General features: G+C 43.1%; 1 protein-coding gene across 3 annotated transcripts in view; it reads right to left on the bottom strand.

Moving 5' to 3' along the window:
• ACOT7 (acyl-CoA thioesterase 7) overlaps positions 1-20,083 on the bottom strand; it is a 166,636-nt gene that overhangs the window by 90,314 nt on the left and 56,239 nt on the right. For all 3 annotated transcript variants that reach the window (XM_043998765.1, XM_043998764.1, XM_043998763.1), the window contains exon 3: positions 10,067-10,223. In XM_043998765.1, the coding sequence (XP_043854700.1) occupies positions 10,067-10,223 (157 nt within the window). The remainder of the gene's footprint in view (positions 1-10,066; positions 10,224-20,083) is intronic.

The following is a 20,083-nucleotide window of genomic DNA, read 5'->3' as shown; positions in this document are numbered from 1 at the left end:
AGAAAGCTGGCCGTAAGGTCTGGTAGGCCTGGCTGTGTGGTCCTGGGGAAGTCACCGAGTCAGGCAAATCTCTCAACTCTCCAAGACTCAACTGTACAGACATGATGCTCTGCACCAATAGAGAGGGGCTTTCTTATCAGGAATTCATTAGGCTGATGAAATTATACAACCCCCCCCCCAAAAATGTCATGACTATAAATAGTAATTACAAACACTGCTGCAGGTGGCCATAAGAATTTCCAATTTCTCTGCTTCATCTTTTCCTCACTGGAATGGAGCAGCTCTTTTCTGAGGTCCCCGGAAACACTGACTGGCCACTCAGGAGCTGACCCCAGCAGACCAGTACAAATCAGAAAACAGCACAAGGCCATAGGGATAAATGCTCTTTCTTCTGTGGATGCCCTGATGAGTAGCTCCTTGCAAATAGGCAGACAGCTTGCTCCCCCAAGGGCTGGCTTCTAAAGCAGTCCTGGGAGACCCCTAATCCCAGGGAGGGTGATTAACATATTTCTATATTCTACTCATACCCCAAAGGACCTGGCTTGGGTTTTCTTCCCTCCTGCTGGCAGGCAGGCCAACCTACACTCCTTGCTATCTATCCTGAGGCCCAGGGGTAAAAGGACGTTCATTCCCTGGCCCAGCCATTCAAAAGGCCCCGTGTGTTATAAACATCAGTGTCCTTGCAGTGGCTCAGAACAGTGTAGTCAGCCTATCAGAAATCTCCAGCTTAACCTAAATTCTGTCAAACATCAAAGTCAAAGGAGGCACTGAATTCAGTACCCACAAAGTGAAGTGAAATTATCAGCTCAGAACTTGGAACAAGCAAATGGACACAAAGAGGACAAACATGCCTATGGTAATTTAATCAATGGGATAACTTGCAAATACTTAAGGGGTCCTGCCTGGGAAGAGCCATTCTATAAATCTTCCATGTTCCTGAAATGAAAAGCTCTTGCATTAGCTCATGACTACAAATAAAGCCAAACTCTTAGAAAATAACTTTGGCCAAAAGGGATTTAAAACTTCACCAAAGCGGGCGGCTAGGCGGCACAGTGGATAAAGCACTGGCCCTGGATTCAGGAGGACCTGAGTTCAAATCCGGCCTCAGACATTTGACACTTACTAGCTGTGTGACCCTGGGCAAGTCACTTAACCCCCATTGCCTGCAAAAAAACAAAAACAAAACTTCACCAAAAACTTAGAAGGGCTCTTGGGTGTGTTGAACATAAATGAAAAGCTCATTGTCCACAGTTCAAAACAGGAATTCTGAATATGGGCAGCAGCAAGTCTGCCTGCAGATTCATTCAACAAACATTTCTTTTTTAAAAAAATACTTTCCGGGGCAGCTAGGTGGTGCGGTGGATAAAGCACTGGCCCTGGATTCAGGAGTACCTGAGTACAAATCCAGCCTCAGACACTTGACACTTATTAGCCGTGTGATCCTGGGCAAATCACTTTACCCTCATTGCCCCACCCAAAAAAAAAAAAAAAAAGAGCATCACTAGGGTCAGCTAGGTGCTGGAGTGGATATAGCACCGGCCCTGGAGTTAGGAGGACTTGATTTCAAATCCATTCTGTCTTACTAGCTGTGTGACCCTGGGCAAGTCACTTAACCCCAATTGCCTCACAAAAAAAAACAAAACTTTCCCCCAATTGAACTTAAAATCCATTTTTAACATTCAGTTTTAAAATTTTAAGTTACAAATTTTCCGAGACAGAAAACAATTTAATATAAGTTATACATGTGCAATCACGCAAAACATATTTCTATTAGTCATGTTGTAAGGGGAAAAAAAACAAACAACAGACCAGGAAAAAAAAAAAACGGGAGGCAGCTAGGTGGCACAGTGGATAAATCACCAGCCCTGGATTCAGGAGGACCTGAATTCCAATCCGGCCTCAGACACTTGACACTTACTAGCTGTGTGACCCTGGGCAAGTCACTTCACCCTCATTGACCCGCCCCCACCCCTAAAAAAAAGGAAAAAAGAAGAAAGTGAAAACTATTATGCTTCGATAGGAATTCATATTCTAGCAGTTCCTTCTTCTCTGGATGTGGGGAGCATTTTTCATCATGAGTCCTTTGGAATTTTCTTGGATCACTGTATTGCTGAGAATAGCTAAGTCATTCACAGTTGATCATCACACAACGTTGCTGTTACTGTGTACAATGTTCTCTTGGTTCTGCTCACTTCACTCAGCATTAGTTCATATAAATCTAGGTTTTTCTGAAATCATCCTGCTTATTTCTTATCGTATAATATTCCTTTATAGTCATACACCACAACTTGTTAAGCCATTCCCCAACTGATGGATATCTCCTCAATTTTCAATTCTTTGTCACCACAAAAAAAAAAAGCTGCTCTAAATATTTTTGTACATATAGGTCCTTTTCTCTTTTTTTAATCTCTTTGGGATACAGACCTAGTGGTGCTATTGCTAGGTCAAAGTTTTATGGACCTTTGGGCATAGTTCCAAATTGTTCTCCAGAATGGCTGGATCCACCAACAATGCATTAGGGTTCCAATTTTCCCACAGCCACTCCAACATTTATCATTTTCCTTTTCTGTCATTCTGGCCAATCTGATAGGTGTGAGGTGGTACATCAGAGTTTCAACAAACATTTCTTAATCACCTGCGGTCCCTAGCACACAGCTGACACTTAATAAATGCTCACTGATGGGAGCTGACATGCAAAGCCCTTGGTTCACTCAGCCCTGGAGAAGGCATACAAGGTAGGAGTATGCGTAAGTGGAATCTAGAAGAGCTGATAACTAACTGATAACTCCGAGAAGTAAGACCTGTACTTGAAGATATGAACTGGCAGTCTTCAAAAAGAAATGCAAAGGGGCAGCTAGGTGGCGCAGTGGATAGAGCACTGGCCCTGGATTCAGGAGGACCTGAGTTCAAGTCTGGCCTCAGACACTTAACACTTACTAGCTGTGTGACCCTGAGCAAGTCACTTAACCCCAATTGCCTCACCAAAAAAAAAAAAAAAAAGAAAGAAAGAAATGCAGACTCCCCACCACCATATGAAACATCATCCCAAGTCACTATTAATAGGAGATACAACTTTGAGGTTGTATCTCATCACATTAGGAAACATGACAAAAGAAAACTGCAAATGTTAGGCTGGGGAGAAGAAGTACTCTAATGCCCTCTTTTCTTTCTTTCTTTTTTTTTTTTTTGTGGGGCAATGAGGGTTAAGTGACTTGCCCAGGGTCACACAGTGTCAAGTGTCTGAGGCCGGATTTGAACTCAGGTCCTCCTGAATCCAGGGCTGGTGCTCTATCCACTGTGCCACCTAGCTGCCCCTCTAATGCCCCTTTTTTTTTTTTTAGTGAGGCAATTGGGGTTAAGTGACTTGCCCAGGGTCACACAGCTAGTAAGTGTTAAGTGTCTGAGGCCGGATTTGAACTCAGGTCCTCCTGACTCCAGGGCCGGTGCTCTATCCACTGCGCCACCTAGCTACCCCTTCTAATGCCCTCTTAACGGGGCTATGGACTGGTTCAACAAGCCTGGAAAGCAATACAGAATTATACTAGAAAAGGCAATAAGTGATGCATATACTCTGACCTAGTGATCAATCAACAAGCCCTCACTATGCTAAGCTTTGGGGATGCAAGGAAGAAGTGAAGCACAGTTCCTCCCTTCAAGAAGTTCTTACTAGATTAGGAAAGAAAACACATCTACCAATCAGTACACACAAGATAAATACAGAGTATGTGGAAGGATGTCTTGGAGGGAAAGGCAGAAGTAGCTGGAGCACTTGAGCTGAATCTTAAAGGATGAAGAGATTTTAAGAGGCAGAGGTGAGGAGGGAGAGTGCGGAAGAGAGCCAGGGAAAAAGGCCCGGAGATGGAAGATGGAGCATCATACATGAGAAGCAGCCAAGAGGCAAACTTGATTGGACTTGGGAGTGTATGGAGGGGAGTAATGTGTAAGCAGAGCAGAAAGACAGGAAGGGGTCTGTCTGTCTTGTCATGAAAAGCTTTAGATGCCAAAGCGAGGAGTTTCCAATCGATCTTAGAGGTAAGAGTGAGCTGATGGGCTGGAGGGGTGGACAGGTGATATGGTCAGACCTGAAGTTTAAGTCAAATCACTGAGGCAGCTGGATGGAGATGGACTAGAGAGAGCAGAGAATGGAGGTACAGGGACCCAGCAAAAGGCGAATACACTAGTCCAAGTGAGAAATGATGAGGAGATGAACTAGGGGATCAGAGACATGAATAGAAAGAAGGGATCATGGGAAGAGATGTTGTGGAGAAAGAGATGACAGGATTTGGAAATGGATTAGTTAAGTTGGGTGATCAAGAGTAAGGAGATATGGGCATATATCCTACATTGGGCAAGGCAGGGGAAAGTCCTACATTTAAAAAAATATAGGGGGCAGCTAGGTGGCACAGTGGATAAAGTACCGGCCCTGGATTCAGGATGACCTAAGTTCAAATCCAGCTTCAGACACTTGACACTAACTGTGTGACCTTGAACAAGTCACTTAACCCTCATTGCACTCCCCAAATATATATATATGGCAACACATGTTGTTGTAGCAAATGGCTGGAAACAAAAGGTGCCTGTTACACAGGGAAAAGCTGAATAAACTATCATATAAGAAAGGAACAGAATATTTATTCTCATGCTATTAGAAACAACAAATATGAAGAATTCAGGGCAACCTAAAAAGACTTATGAAATGGTGCAGTGTATAGTGAGCAGAACCAAGAAAACAACAGTCACAATGACCACAGAAATGTAGAGGAACACCTCAGTGAAAAACCTAAAAAATCTCATCAAGGCAATGCTGATAGGGACTTGGGGAAGTGATGTTGCCCACCTCCCAGCACAGTAGCAGTGGACTGGTTAGAGCTGCAGAAAAAAGCACAATAGCCAATGCACTGATTTATTTTACTTAACTGTACCCTGTTACAAGGGAGGCTTCTCTGGAAAGCGACAATGATTTTAAAAAGAAAGAAGGAAAGAAAGAGAGAAGAAAAGAAGAAGGAAAGAAAGAAAGACAGAAGGAAGGAAAGAAAGATCAATAAAACATTTCCTTTAAAAAGTAGGGAAGAGTCAATGGTTACAAACATGATAAACCAAATTAATGGTGGTGCTAAAGATAGAAATAATGAAGTCAAAAATAGGAGCAGACTTAGGGAAAAGATAATGAGCTGAATCTAGGTCATTTGGAGGGGCAATGGGACACCTCATTGGCTATGTGCTATAGGCAGCCAGAGATGTCTAGAGCTCAGAAAAAGATATATAGAGATACAGATATAAAGGTAACAGATAGTCATGGGAATAAGTAAAATTTGCAAAGTAGAGAGCAGGGAAGAGAAAAAGGCCAAGTATAGACTTGGGGAACAGTCACTTTAAGGAGTTGAAAAGACAATGAGGAAGGAGCAGTTAAAGTAGAACCAGGCAAGGGGCAGCTAGGTGGCACAGTGGATAAAGCACCGGCCCTAGATTCAGAAGTAGCTGAGTTCAAATCCAACCTCAGACACTTGACACTTACTAGCTGTGTGACCCTGGGCAAGTCACTTAACCCCCACTGCCCCGCAAAAACAAAAACAAAAACAAAGTACAACCAGGCAGCAGCGTCAATAAAGCAAAGGAAAAAGAGAGTATCTAGTCGAGGGGTTAGGTCAAGGTTGGCCAAAGTGGCAGAGAAATCAAGGAGAATCTGAATTTGTAGTGATGGGGAGGGAGGGAAAAAGGGAGGAGAAAGTGAGAGAAGTGGGGAGGGGGAAGGAGGACAGGGAGAAGGGGAGAAAAGGCTTTGCTAAGCAATGGAGGCAGAAATCAAACTGCAAGAGGAGGAAGAGAAAGAGTAGAAGCAGGAGGTATGGGCAACTTTTTTGAGAAAATAACCAGTGAAAGAAAGTGGAAAGTGGATGGGATAGGAGGTGTAAGAGAAGGCTTTTTTAGAACTGTGGTGATCCAAGGGCACTGCCAGGCACTAGTAGAGGAGATTTAGAAGAATGCCTGGAGAAGGTAGAGGGAATGGGACCAAGGACAGGGGCCAGGAGAGTAGCCTTGGTAAGGTACACAAAGGTCTCTTCTTCTGTGACCTGAAGAAAGGAGAAGAAAGTAGATGATGAGGCTGAGACGTCTGAGGAATGAAGGCAGGAGGGATGAGAGGCTCCTGCTGGACACCCTCACCCCTTCCATACAAGCAGGAGACTAGGGCATGTGCTGTAAGCGTGAGCCCAACATCAGCTGATATCTGCCTGGGGCTTCCATGATGACAAAGTGCTCAATACACATTCTCTCATTTCATCCCAACAACCCCGAGAACTAGGCACTTCAGACATAATCATCGCAACTTTACAGAAGAGGAAACTGAGACTCAAGAAAGTCAAAGGACTGTCTGAAGCCACCATTAGTCATGTCAAATACTTCAGTAACCAATTGTTGCTATTTCCAAGTCCAGGATTCCATTCACTATAGCCACAGGGCATGGGGAGAAGAAAAAGGTTGGTTAGAAGTTGGAGTTGATATGGACAGTATAAAGGGCCCAAATGAGATCATGTACCATAAAGCTGAAGTAAGAGAAAACAGCTAGGCGACAGCTAGGTGGCGCAGTGGATAAAGCACCAACCCTGAATTCAGGAGGACCCGAGTTCAAATTCGGCCTCAGACACTTGACACTAGCTGTGTGACTCTGGGCAAGTCACTTAACCCTCACTGCCCCACAAAAAACAAAAACAAAAACAAAAGAGAAAACAGCTAAACCTTATGATTTTTTTCAAGGGATACTCAGGAGCCTGGAGCAGGAAACTAGGAATCAAATGATGGGGGTTACACAGGTTTAACTGTTCTTGAAATCTAGGGGTGCTAATGGGGGCAGCCAGGTGACACAGTGGATTGAGTGTCAGGCCTGTAGTCAAGAAGATTCATCTTCCTGAGTTCAAAACTGCCCTCAGAAACTTACTTACTGTGTGACCCTGAGTGAGTCACATCACCTTGTTTGCCTCAGTTTCCTCATCTGTAAAATGAGCTGGAGAAGGCAATGGCAAGCCACTCCAGGATCTTTGCCAAGAAAACCCCAAATGGGGTCACAGAGAGTCAGACATGACTCAAGCAACTGAACAACAAAAAGCTCCTGAGGTAGTAGGATGCCATTTTCTTCATTCCACTACTAAGTTCAGCTCAACTTAGTCATGCAAGAAAAGTGGAGTGCTGGGGAAGACCTGCTAAAGCTGGAGCTGCCCAGGATCTAAAGAGTAATAGAAGACCATCAATTACTAGGCTGCTAAGTGTTCATTCATCAAATAATAGAAAAGGGAGAAACTTTCCCTTAGCTGCTGAAGGAATTGAGATGTCGCCTCGGAAAATTAAAGCAGATACTCAGGGACAACTTAAGCAATCAAAGGGGGCTCTCCTTATTGTGTTCTTGAAGCCAAACATGCACAAGTGGCCTTGGAAAACCAAGATCCACACGCATCTGAGTCAGTTTTTTTGACAGAGGTTTAAATTGGCCGAGGGAGAACCAACATGAAGCCAGACTCATTCTGCTATCCAACAATCAGCCACACAGCACAAGAAGTTGAATGGCTTCAATGCTGTTCCCAGAGCAGAGGCCACAGTAAAGTGTGACTTCTAAAATGACAGGGCAGTTTCCCAATCCACGATAATGAGCTCCCCTTAAGGCCTATGTCTTCCACACCTCCTAAAACAGCCATTCTTGTTACCTCAGCATCCCTCTATCCCAACAACTTGAATGGTTTACAGTTGCCATGACAATATTAATTGGCTGCTGGAGACCACAAAGGAGAGAACAGAAGGAGCCCTGAGCCTGGATGGAGAGCAGGCAGATTCCTGTCTCAGCTCCAGCCCTTACCAGTAGGGGACCAGAGGGTGAGTCACCTAAGCTCTCTGAGGTCCACCCTACTCATCTATCAAGTGGAGATAATGAGAGCACCTACCTTATAGCTCCAATGAGATATGTCTAAAGGGTTATATAAATGGGAGCTATTTTTCCTCCTTAAAATACGAGCTGCTACTATACCAATCCATTAATATAGCTAGTCATTTATTACAGTGTATAATCAGGTTCAAATTTGTTCCCCCTCTTTTTGTCTTGTTTCTTCCCTCAGAAAATTAAGTATATCTAGAGCCATTCATTCTCTTCATACTCTTAATAATAAATGTGCATTATGGTTAAGGCGATTGTACATAAATAGCCTATATCATATTGCTTTCCGTCTTGGGGAGGGGGGGAGAGAAAGGAGGGGAGGGAGAAAAATTTGGAACCAAAAATCTTATGAAAACAAAAAAAATAAATAAATTTGCATTTAGAGAAAGGGACTTACTTGGCTAGAGCTATCGTCCCCAAAACTACCCTCAAGTACCTAAATTCAGACAGAAGCAGTTTCGTGTAGGAAGAATTAAATTGTGTAACTTCAGATCTAGAGAAACGGTATGGCCTAATGGATATATAATATGGAGCCACGTTCCACTAGAGAAGACAGGGTGAACCCCACACAATCAGTCATTCCCTTAACCTCTTGCCAAATAACTTCACAAGATGGAGGGTGGAAGGAGCCCCTCTGGCCACAACTGCTAACCTTCTTCTCCTTCTACTCAAGACCAGGAAGTCACGCATCCATGCTGAGTTAGCTTATCTGCCTTCTCAGGCCTGCAGGCTTCCACAGCCTTTGCTAATCTAAATTATTCATTGTTATCTAGTTCAGTTAACTAGACTGTTCTGACCATCACTTATGCTGAAACCAACAAAATGCTTCATGCTACCCAGATACCAAAAGTCTTCTGCAGAACTGTGCAGACAGTTGGCTTTATGAATGTTCTTGCTGCCACTTATTTGGGCAGGGAAACGAAAACTTCCTCATATACTGACTGGCTCAGCAACATTCAGTGAAGGTATTTAATAAATATCATAGTGATAATGAGATTATCAAGTGAGTGCTTTGGAACTAGCACCAGATGAGAACCTCTATCGTTGCGTTGTCCGGGGATGAGGTGGGAGAAAAGAATCTGCGGGGAAAGACTGTGGACAAAAGAAGAGATAGGCTTTTATCACTGAAAACCCGAGCTATAAAAAGAAATATCTGTATGTGTAAGAACCATCACCACATCCTTCTGCAGTTGCCATGTGGGAAGATGAAACTGCGTTCCCATGGTTACCACTGCCAAGGAAGAGAGTATTCAGCTCAAGTCAGAGAGAGTCAAAGGTTCATCCCAGTGAACTCCAATCCAGGTCTGATTTACTGGTCCCCAAAATAGTAACCAAAAGGGCTTAGAATAGGCCACCTCCAAGGGAGGTTCACAATTCTTCACACACACCTAGCACCCCTACAGTGGGGAGAAATAGCACCTGAGAGCAGAAACCAACAACACTAAGAGGGAAAAGCACTTTCCCCGTTCCCTTATCCCACAGCATTCCTTTTTTGTTTTGTTTTGTTTTGTGGGGCAATGAGGGTTAAGTGACTTGCCCAGGGTCACACAGCTAGTTAACTGTCAAGTGTCTGAGGCTGTATTTGAACTCAGGTCCTCCTGAATCCAAGGCCAGTGCTTTATCCACTGCTCCACCCAGCTGCCCCAGCATTCCTAAGCAGTCCTTCTCCACTCGAGTCCCTTCGTGGTCACCATCTGTAAGGTGCTAAAACTCTAGCTATACTGTCTAAAATATCTAATGAGTGGTCAACAATAAATTATAAGCTTTAGTAAGAGTTTAGACTTTTAAGCATTTATTAAGGAGAATAAGAATTTGGTGAAGAGAGAGAGAAAGGCCTAGATTCATCTATCTATCTTGGGGAGCTACAGTTCTCCTACTCCTCTCTCCACGAGAGTCCTGGCAAAAGAGAGTGAGAGCCAGCCTCGCCCCTTCTTCCTCCCACAAGCAAACATCACTTCCTGATGCCAAAGAAAAGCCACATGGCTTGCCCTCAGGCGCCTTCTCCTCATGGCAGAGCTTTCCTACAGTAGCTCTCCAGCAGGTGGCATCATTCCAATCGTTATTTCACCAATCCCATGAAAAAGGTGGCTGCCATACACAGCTCTGCCACAGACCAAGACACTAGGAACAAGAGGCCCTGGAACTTACCTGTGACGATGTTTTCCGACATCACGGTGACCTGGACTTCCACCGAGTGCTTTGAGGTGTAAGTAATCTCAGCACTAACGTGAGCCACTTCTCCGATACACATGGGGGACAAGAAATCCGTTCGTTCCACCCGGGCCAAGGCAGCCACACAGCTCTCCTAGGGGTCACAAAAGACACCAGAGACAAAGTCAGGCCAACAGAGACCCCAGAAAAGAGGCCGAGAGCACTGCGGGACTCCCCTCAACTGCTACGCCCTCTAAGGCGGCACAGTGTAGCGAAAGGGGAGTCATCTTGATAGGCAGAGCTACACTGAGGCAATCAAGGCTTCTCTGACGACTTACGGGGCTGACTAACAAGAGTCACTGTCCCAGCTCTGACTCTGAGCTGACCTTGTGAGCCCTATGTAGCCTCCAAAAAAATCAGCACAGCCATTATGGTCCAGGAGGGTGCATTTAAAAAAAAAAAAAAAGGATCAATGTCTCTTGTTATTTATTACATTTCCTACATTTCTCACTATCATCGTCTTTCCTGCCTCTTCCCAAGGAGCTATCCCTTATAATTAAAAACAAAAACAAAAACACCTCAATTCAACAAAACCAATATCCATCAAGTCCAACCCTAAATGTATTGTTTGGCACACTCACTCCCCATCTCTACAAAGCAGAGAAGTTGTCTTTTTATAGCTCTTCTTTTCAGCCAGATGAGGTTATTATTACTTCAAAGCATCCCATTTCATGTTCAGTGGTTCTTCATAATTGTACTGGCTCTATTTCGTTTCTGTGGTGCTGCTAACTTCACTCTGCATCAGTCCGTATGTCTTCCTATGCTTCTCTGTATTTATCATTGTCATCATTTCTTGTTGGTTAGTCATTTCGGTCATATGGGACTCTTCGATAACCCCATTAAGGGTTTTCTTGGCAAAGATCCTAGAGTGATTGCCATTTTCTTCTCCAGCAGTTCATTTTACATATGAGGAAACTGAGACTTGCCCAGGGTCACATAGCCAGATCTGAACTCAGGGAGAGACGTGTTCCTCACTTCAAGCCCAGCACTCTATCCATTGCACCACTTAGCTGTTTAGCCATTCCCCAATTAATAGGCACTGACTTTATTTCCTATTCTTGGTTCCTACAAAAAGGGCTGCTATAAATATTGTTGTGTATACGGGACACCTTTTTTTTCCATCATTGACCTCCCTGGGGTATATAAGTAGCAGTGGAATCTCTGGATCGAGGAATATGGACATCGTAATCACTTCTGTTGTATAATTCCACACAGCTTTCCAGAATGATTGGTCCAATTCATAGTTCCAACAGCAGAGAATGAGGGTTTCTGTCTTTCCATAGCCCTCTGGAGGATGTGTTTTAACTATTTAACTCAATACAATGAAGGGCCTACTTCTGTTTATGGGCCTATGCTGGGTGTTAAGGATGCAGAAGATGAAAAACCACCATCCTTTGCTTCAAGGAACTTACAACCCAACTGAGGCAATTAAAATGTAACCAAATATATGAACCAAACAAGATAAGAGGCTGGGGGAGGGGGAGGGCAAGAGGAGTGGGAGGGGAAGGGATCAAGATAAAGGGATCTAAGGAAAGGCAAGGAGAGAAAGAGTACTCTCTTACACAAACTAGGTCAAAAATATTTCTTCTCTCCTCATATTCAGATCTTACCTCTGAATATAAGCCCACTCCAAGTCTATCTTTTCTTGACCATTGTTGATCAAGACCAAGACATAAGGCTCTGGATCTAAGACAAACAAGTAAGATGACTACCCCACATCCAAAGGGGGGGGAAATATACACACACACAACACACCACAAACACAGAGATGTACGTGTGTGAGTATGTACATGTGTGTCTGTGGAGAACAGCTAGGTGGCAATATGGTGCATAGAATGCCGAGCAGGCAGTCAAGAAGCTTCATCTTTCCGAGTTCAAATCTGACCAGCTGTGTGACCCTAAACAAGTCACTTAATCCTGTTTGCCTCAGTTTCTTCATCTGTAAAATGAGCTGGAGAAGGAAATGGCACATCATTCCAACATCTTTGCCAAGAAAACCCCAAATGGGGGCGATTGCAGAGTTGAACACAACTGAAAAACAACAACAAACATGTGCATGTGGTGGGAGTATGTGTGTGTATGTGAATTTTATGTCCCAATCTTTTTATTCATTAAACCCCATGGAAAAAGTAGCTATTATTTCTTTGCCACAGACCAAAATGCTAGGATAAGAGGGCCTAGAAGTTAGCCTTGAGGATGTTTTCAGACAATATGGTGTATGCTTCAGTAAAATATCTGGGATATTCCAGGCTCTCCATAACTGTTGTAATTATCATGTGAAAACATTATGCTTTGGTAGAAAGAATGCTGGAATAGGATTCCGAGGGCTTAAATTCCAGATCCACTTCAATCGCTTCCTGGTTCCAGATTCCTAAGCTTGTCACAACCCCTCTAAGGAGCTAACTTCACGAGCTCTTTCATCCATCTAGTTCCCTCACAGGTCTGGGTTAAGGCTCAAGTGAGAAGGCAGGTGAAACTGCTTAATAAATAATAAGATGCTATAAAAATAGAAGGGCTCACGGCTTTAGAGTTAAGATGGCTTTGACCTACACCTATAATAACAGTACAGAGCTGATTGGCCAAACACAAAGTGCCTCAGAATATTAAACGAGGAAGCTCATTTTAATGAGTACAGTTATAATACACAACTCTACATAATGAAAATGTTTCCGGCAGACAACACTGCTTGTCTGACATGGAAACAATTTCTTTCTAAAGAAATTCTGTATAAATATCTTTAATGTGATTGTACATATAGAAGCTATATGAGATTGCTTTCTATCTTGAGGGAGAAAAATTTGGAACTAAGAATCCTATGAAAATAAATGTTGAAATTATCTTTACATGTAACTGGAAAATGATAAAGTGCTTTTGTGATTATAAAAACCATTTTATATACCAGATAGGCTCATAAGTCTTTATCCATTGAACTGTCAATTCAATAAAAATCTTTTCACATGAGTAAAGTGTTTATCTATCAGACTTGCCATCACGGCATATTCTCCCCCCATCTCTACTGGTACCATGTTAAATATTGTTCAGAGAAGCGGACATGCTTTTCCAAGTGTATTCTCGGTAGCTCTTTGGAATTTCTGAAAGGAGGGTTCTTTTGTTTTATAAAGAATGTTTTTGAGAGTCTTAATCCCTGGGCTAACAGGGTCCAGGAGACAGGTGAAATGATGAGCTTTATCTCTTTATCTCACTGTAGCATCTCACACCTCAGTATTCCCATTTGGAAAACATTTCTAAAACAGAGAGGCTAACAGCACCTACCTCCCAGGGTTGTTGTATGGATATTTGCTTTGCAAACCTTAAAGTTCTTCGTGGAATATTGGACAGTTTGCCATGGTGCAAGTAAGAATGGGTGTCATTATGGCAAACATCTTGTCTGTTTTCTGAATGAAAAAACATTTATAAGTGCTTCCTACAGAGTTCAGAGAAACCTGGAGGGTCTTACGTGAGCTGATGATGAGTGAGATGAGCAGAACCAGGAGAACATTGTACACAGTATCATCAACATTGAGTGTTGACCTACTGTGATGGACTATATTCTTCTCACCAATGCAATGGTACAGAAGAGTTCCAGGGAACTCATGATAGAAGAGGATCTCCAAATCCAAGAAAAAAAAAGAAAGAAAGAACTGTGGAGTATAGATGCTGATTGAACCATATTATTTCTTTTGTTTTGGGTGCTGTTGTTTTTTTTTTCTATTTTGAGGTTTTGCATCACTGCTCTGATTCTTTCTCTTGTAACAGGATTAATGCAGAAATAGGATTAATGTTATTATGTGTATATATATGTGTGTGTGTATATATATATATATATATATATAGATAGATATAACCTATATCAGATTACCTGCTGTCTAGGGGAGGGGGGAGGGAGGGGAGGGAGGGAGAAAAATCTGAAATTGTAAAGCATGTATAAACAAAAGTTGAGAACTATCTTTACATGTAACGGAAAAAATAAAATATCTCATAAAAAAAATAAGTGCTTCCTACACACACACACACACACACACACACACACACACACACATATACACTGGACTTTGTTAAGCACTATGGGCATAAATGGAAAAATAAGATAAGTCTCTGTTCTTAAGGGGCTCTTAATCCAATGAGGGGGACAACACATGCAGAAAGGTTCAGCAGGCAAAACAGATAGAAAGGTCCCATGGTCTTTAAGATTCAGCAGCAAAAAAAAAAAAAAAAGATTCAGCCACAAAGCAGTTATCTTTCATACGTGGCCATCATTCTGACAGCCCCTCCCATACTCACCAAACCCAATGCAAAGAAATACAATTATACTTCCCCCCTTAAAAAAATATTAAGTCTTCTCAAAGGCATCAACTTTTATTAAGACTATCTGACATAGGGGACAGCTAGGTAGCACAGTAGATAAAGCACTCGCCCTGGATTCAGAAGGACCTGAGTTCAAATCCGGCCTCAGACACTTGACACTTACTAGCTGTGTGACCCTGGGCAAGTCACTTAACCCTCATTGCCCCACCCCCAAAGAAAGGACTGACACAGATTTCACATGTATAACTGATGTCATGGGGCTTGCCTTTCCAATGGAGGAAGGGGATAATTTGGAACTCAATATTAAAAAGAAAAGAATGTTTAAATACATAATATATTAAAATGTTTTCTGAATCTGACAAATAATATTGTTGTTCAATTGTTTCAGTCGTGTATGACTCTGTGACCCCATTTGGGGTTTCTTGGCAAAAATACTGAAGTGGTTTGCCATTTCCTTCTCCAGCTCACTTTATAGATAAGGAAACTGAGGTAAATAGGATGACTCCAAGCCTGGGCTCTATTCACTATGCCACCTAACTGCCCCTCCACAGTATATAGTATAGTGCTAAGCATATAATAAGCATTTAATACTGATTGACACCAAGATCTTTATTGCTACTACACACACAATACAATTGGGTCAGAGAGGCCAAAACATAAAAAGAAAAACTAAGTCTTAGGGGAAAAAACCCAAAGGTCATAGAGAAGCCCCAGGACTTAGAGCTAGAAAGGGCTCTACTTAGTAATCAATCAATCAATCAACAAACATTTCTTAAGTGCCTGCCACATTCCAGCATGGTGCCAAGCTTTAGGCATGCAAAAGCCAGTCCCTGCCCTCGAGGAGCTTACAATCTAACCAGGAACACAACATACCAACAAATACAGACAAAGCAAGGTAGAAATGGTATAAATAGGAACTAATTAACAGAAGGAAAGCACCAGAATTAAGAATTAAGAGGGGTTGGAAAAAACTTCTTGTAGGGGGATTTTCATTGGGACTTAAAGGAAACCAGGGAGGTCAACAGTCAGAGCAGAGAAGGAAAAGCAGTCCAGGCATGAGGAACAGCCAAGGAAATGCTGGAGACAACAGGGAGCCATAGGAGCTTACTGAGGTGGAGTTGACATAATTGGGCCTGTAGTTTAGGAAAATCACTTTAGTGGCTGAATAGAGGATGGAGTAAAGTGGGGACAGACTTGAGGCAGGCTACTGCGATAGTCCAGGTGTGAAGTGATGAGGATCTGTTTTGGTTGTTTTTTTTTGGAGGGGCAATGAGGGCTAAGTGACTTGCCCAGGGTCACACAGCTAGTAACTGTCAAGTGTCTGAGGCTGGATTTGAACTCAGGCACTCCTGAATCCAGGGCCGGTGCTTTATCCATTGTGCCACCTAGCTGCCCCAGTGATGAGGCTCTGCAAGAGGTGGTGGCCGTGTCAAAGAAGAGGAGGGTTACTTGAGAAATGTTGCAAAGATGAAACAGATAGAACCTGACAACAGATTGGACAAGTTGGGGGTGTGAGAATTGGTCTGGCACCCCCTACTGGAGAGATACTATAGGGAAACTCTGCCATGAGGAGAAAGCATGTGATTTAGAGACCATGTGACTTTTATGTCTGGAAGTTACATCTATAGAACCACCTGTGGGACTTGTCAATCAGAGCTACCAGCCAATTAGCTTGGAGCTGTGTGTGTGTGGATGGCCCTGTTCCCTCTTCCGAGAAACCTCCTCTCCAACAGGAAAGGGCGAGGGGGTCACTCTTTCGCCGGGACCTGTATGGAGTGGAGCAAAGACGCTGGCTCCCTTAGATAGATAGATGAAAGAACCTTGGCCCCTCTCTCTCTCTCCTCACCAAATTCTTAGGCTCCTTAATAAATACCTAAAAATGTAAACTCCTGCTAAAGCTTATAATTTATCATGACCACTCATCAGATTTTTAGGCAGTCTAGCTAGAATTTTACAGGGGCAGGTAAAGGAAGTAGGAAGTCTGGGATGGTGACAGATAGTGAGGAGTGCAAAATAACTCCTAGGTGGAGAGCTTAAGGAACTGGAAGGATGGTGCTGCCCTCTACAGTAATAGGAAAGGTAGGGGGGTTTAAGGGAAAAGATAATTACTTCTGTTTCAGACACAATGAGTTTAAAACATCTACTGGACATTCAGTTTGAGATGCCTGAAAGGCAGCTGGAGATGAGAGGTCAGCAGAAAGATTGGGGCAGGAAATGTAGATTTTGAGACTCATCAGCAAAGAAAGCTTAAGAGATTACCAAGTGAAGTTGTATGGAGAGAAAAGAGAACCCAGGACAGGACCCTGAGGGACAAATGAAGATCAATGGAGCCGACTCACAAGCGATATTTTCAACAATAAATCACACACACACAGAAATTCCAGAAAACAGATCCCAATCTGCCTGGTAAAGAAATCTGGCACAGTAGGGACCATGGCCTTCCATTACCCAGACATCTGCAGAAACTCTGCCAAAAGAAGAGAAGCTAATGCTTTCTTGTCTTGGTTTCATGAATAATCTTCTCCTTGGAAAAGGTGGGTCTGATTCCCACCAAATGAGATGTAAAGAATGAGGACTCTGGGGAAAGGGGACCACTCCATCTTCAAGTGTGTCAAGGAGGGGGAAAATCTAAGAATATTCTACCATATACCTTCAACTTTGGAAGAACAAATTTCAAAATATTTAGATAAAGGAAAATTCTGTGGGTGCTATCAACCCAGCAGGGATGAGAAGCTCTCAGACAATCAAATTTGGAGGACAAAAAGAAAAAAAAATCTAACAGCTACAAAAATAACAGGGGCAGCTAGATGGCACAGTGGATAAAGCACTGGCCCTGTATTCGGGAGGACGGGAGTTCAAATCTGACCTCAGACACTTGACACTTACTAGCTGTGTGACCCTGGGCAAGTCACTTAATCCTCATTGCCCTGCAAAAAATAAAATAAAATAAATTATGATAACGATAGCTAGCATTTATATGACACCTATTATGTGCCAGGGACAGTGCTAGGTACTTTATAAACATTATCTCACTTGATCCTCACAACAATCCTGGGAGGTAAGTGCTATTACCCCCATTTCACAGTTGAGGAACTTGGACAAATAGAGGTTAAATGACTTGCCCAGGATCACACAGCTAGAAAGTATCTAAGGCCAAATCTGAACTCAGGTCTGTGATTCCAGGAGCAGCCCTCTTTCTACTGCACCACCTCGCTACTGAAGAAGAAAACGCAGAGCTACCTAATGAGACTGCTACGGATACTCAGGAAGCAGGCAGGACATGCTAGCTATTATTTTTAAAAGCTCTGAGCAGGTGATCAAAGTAAAGGAAGAATAAGATCCTATAAAACTGTGAGGAAAGCTAAAATTCAGGATAAGTTGATGGTGGCAAGAAAGACAAGAGACAACATGGGGGGGGGGGGGGGAAGGCAGGACTGCTGCTCAACTCTCATCCTGCCCTTGTTTCATCTGTTGAGAAGAATGATCTTTGGCCTGGGAAGGACAGAACAAAAATGGCTCGTTGCAAGCTGACAGCCAAGATCACTAAGGAGAGAATAAGACAGCCTCAGTTGCTTTGGGTGAATTTAAATCCTCAGGCCCAACAGCACGACTCAATCACACACACACAAAAAATAACATGCCGAGTTGTGATGAGCAAGTGTCCTGCAGGAGAGGAGAAAAGGAAAACACCCAAGGTTCGAAAAGAGAGGAGGATCTGCAAGAAGAAGGCAATGAGAATGTTCCCCAATTTGGCCAGGAATCAGTTGTGTCATTCACAGGACTGTCAGTGAGCATTAAGCAAAGCAAAGGAACCATTCGGTCATTAAGCACCAGCTTGGCTCCCCCCAACGCACCTTGTCAGATGACCTTTTTCCTTTTATAATGAACAGATCAGGGATATTGCTGATATCGTTTACCTAGATTTGAGCACAGCAATTGCTCCAAGGCTCTTGGGCCAGTCTTGCTGGCAAATATTTGGGGCAGACAATGGTACAACAATGAGGTGTATCGTGACCTGGCTAAATGGCAAGATCCCAAGAGGAGATCATTCATCATTCTTTCTTAGCCTGGAAAGAGATCTTCAGGACAGTGCCGCAGGCATCTGTGCTTGGACTCCTCTAGTCTAATGCTCTGACCAATGAATTGGACGAGGCATAGAATATGGCTCATCAAAAGCAAAGAAGACATGCTTATCAAATTTGCAGCGAATTCAGAGCTGAAGGAGAGCTATCAAATTAAGTGAGAGAGACAAGATTTTAAAAGACACACCTTGGCAGACTAGAACACTTAACCAAATCAAATTAGTTGAAATGTAATAAGGATCCAAAAAAATGTATTTATTCCACTATTCTGAAGTTATAAAAATCAAAACCCACACACCCTTTCTTTGTTGCAACAGACTGCCTCAGAGGGTGGCCCCTGCTCCGTGGAGGTCTTGAAGCAAAGACAAGATGACTACCTGTATATTTTTAGAAGGGGTTCTTGTGCAGGGATAATGGGCTGCACTGGATGCCATCAATGGATGCCTCACTCAGATTCTGATTCAGAGACAGTTCCTTCCACAAAGAGCTGAAACCTAGCACCACCTACTGGCAGTTGGCAAGTGGAAACAAGGCACATCAAGCTGGCTAAATCAGTCAACATTTATTAAATGCCTACTACGTGGCAGGCATTGAGCTAAGCACCGAGGACACAAAGAAAGACAAAAGATAGTCCCTGGCTTCAAGGAGCTTACAATCTAATACAAGAGACAACATACTATATGCAGGATTAATAGGAAGTAATTAAAGGAAAGCACTGGAATTAAGAGGGGTTAGGAAAAGCTTCCTGTAAAATGTGGGATTTTAATTGGGACTTTAAAGGAAACCAGGAAGGTCAGTAATCAGAGTGGAAGAAGCAGGGTGTTCCAGGTTTGGGAGATGGCCAGAAAAAAAATGCCTTGAGTCAAGAGATAGAGTGCCTTATTTGTAGAATAGCCAGGAAGCCAGTGTCCCTGGATGGAGAGGTATGTATCAAAGAGTGTAAGACTGGAAAGACAGAGGAGAACTAGGTTACAAAAGGGCTCTGAACACTAAACAGGATTTTAGTTGCTTCTGGAGATGTTAGGGAGCCAAAGGAGTTTATTGGACCTGTGCTTTAGGAAAATCACTTTAATGACTGAATGGAAGATGGATTGGAGTAGGGGGAGACTTGAGGCAAGCAGACCTATTAGCAGCTATTGCAATAGTCCAGGAATGAAGTGACAAGAACCTATACCAGAGAGGTGGCAGTATCTGAGGAGAAAAGGGAGCGGGGGGTGGGGGTGAAGTATGAAAGAGTGAGGAGTTGAGGATGATACCTAGGCTGGGATCTGGGGGTCTGAGAGGATAATGGTGCCTTCAACAGTAAGAGAAGTCTGCAAGGCAGTAAGTTTGGGGGTCAGTTTTGGACATGGTGAGTTTAAGTTGTCTTTGGGACATCCAATTCAAGATGTTCAATAGGCAGTAGTAGATTTGAAACTGGAGGTTAGGAGAAAGGTTGGGGCAAGATGGTTCGATTTCAGAATCATCAGCATAGAGATGGTAACTGAATCCACAGGAGTTAATGAGATCACCAAGTGAAGTAGTATAGAGGGAAAAGAGAAGGCGGCCCAGGGTAGAGTGTGTGTGT

Source organism: Dromiciops gliroides, chromosome 3, assembly GCF_019393635.1.
Source record: "Dromiciops gliroides isolate mDroGli1 chromosome 3, mDroGli1.pri, whole genome shotgun sequence".
NCBI lineage: Eukaryota > Metazoa > Chordata > Mammalia > Microbiotheria > Microbiotheriidae > Dromiciops > Dromiciops gliroides.
This window is presented reverse-complemented; position numbering and strand designations above follow the sequence as displayed.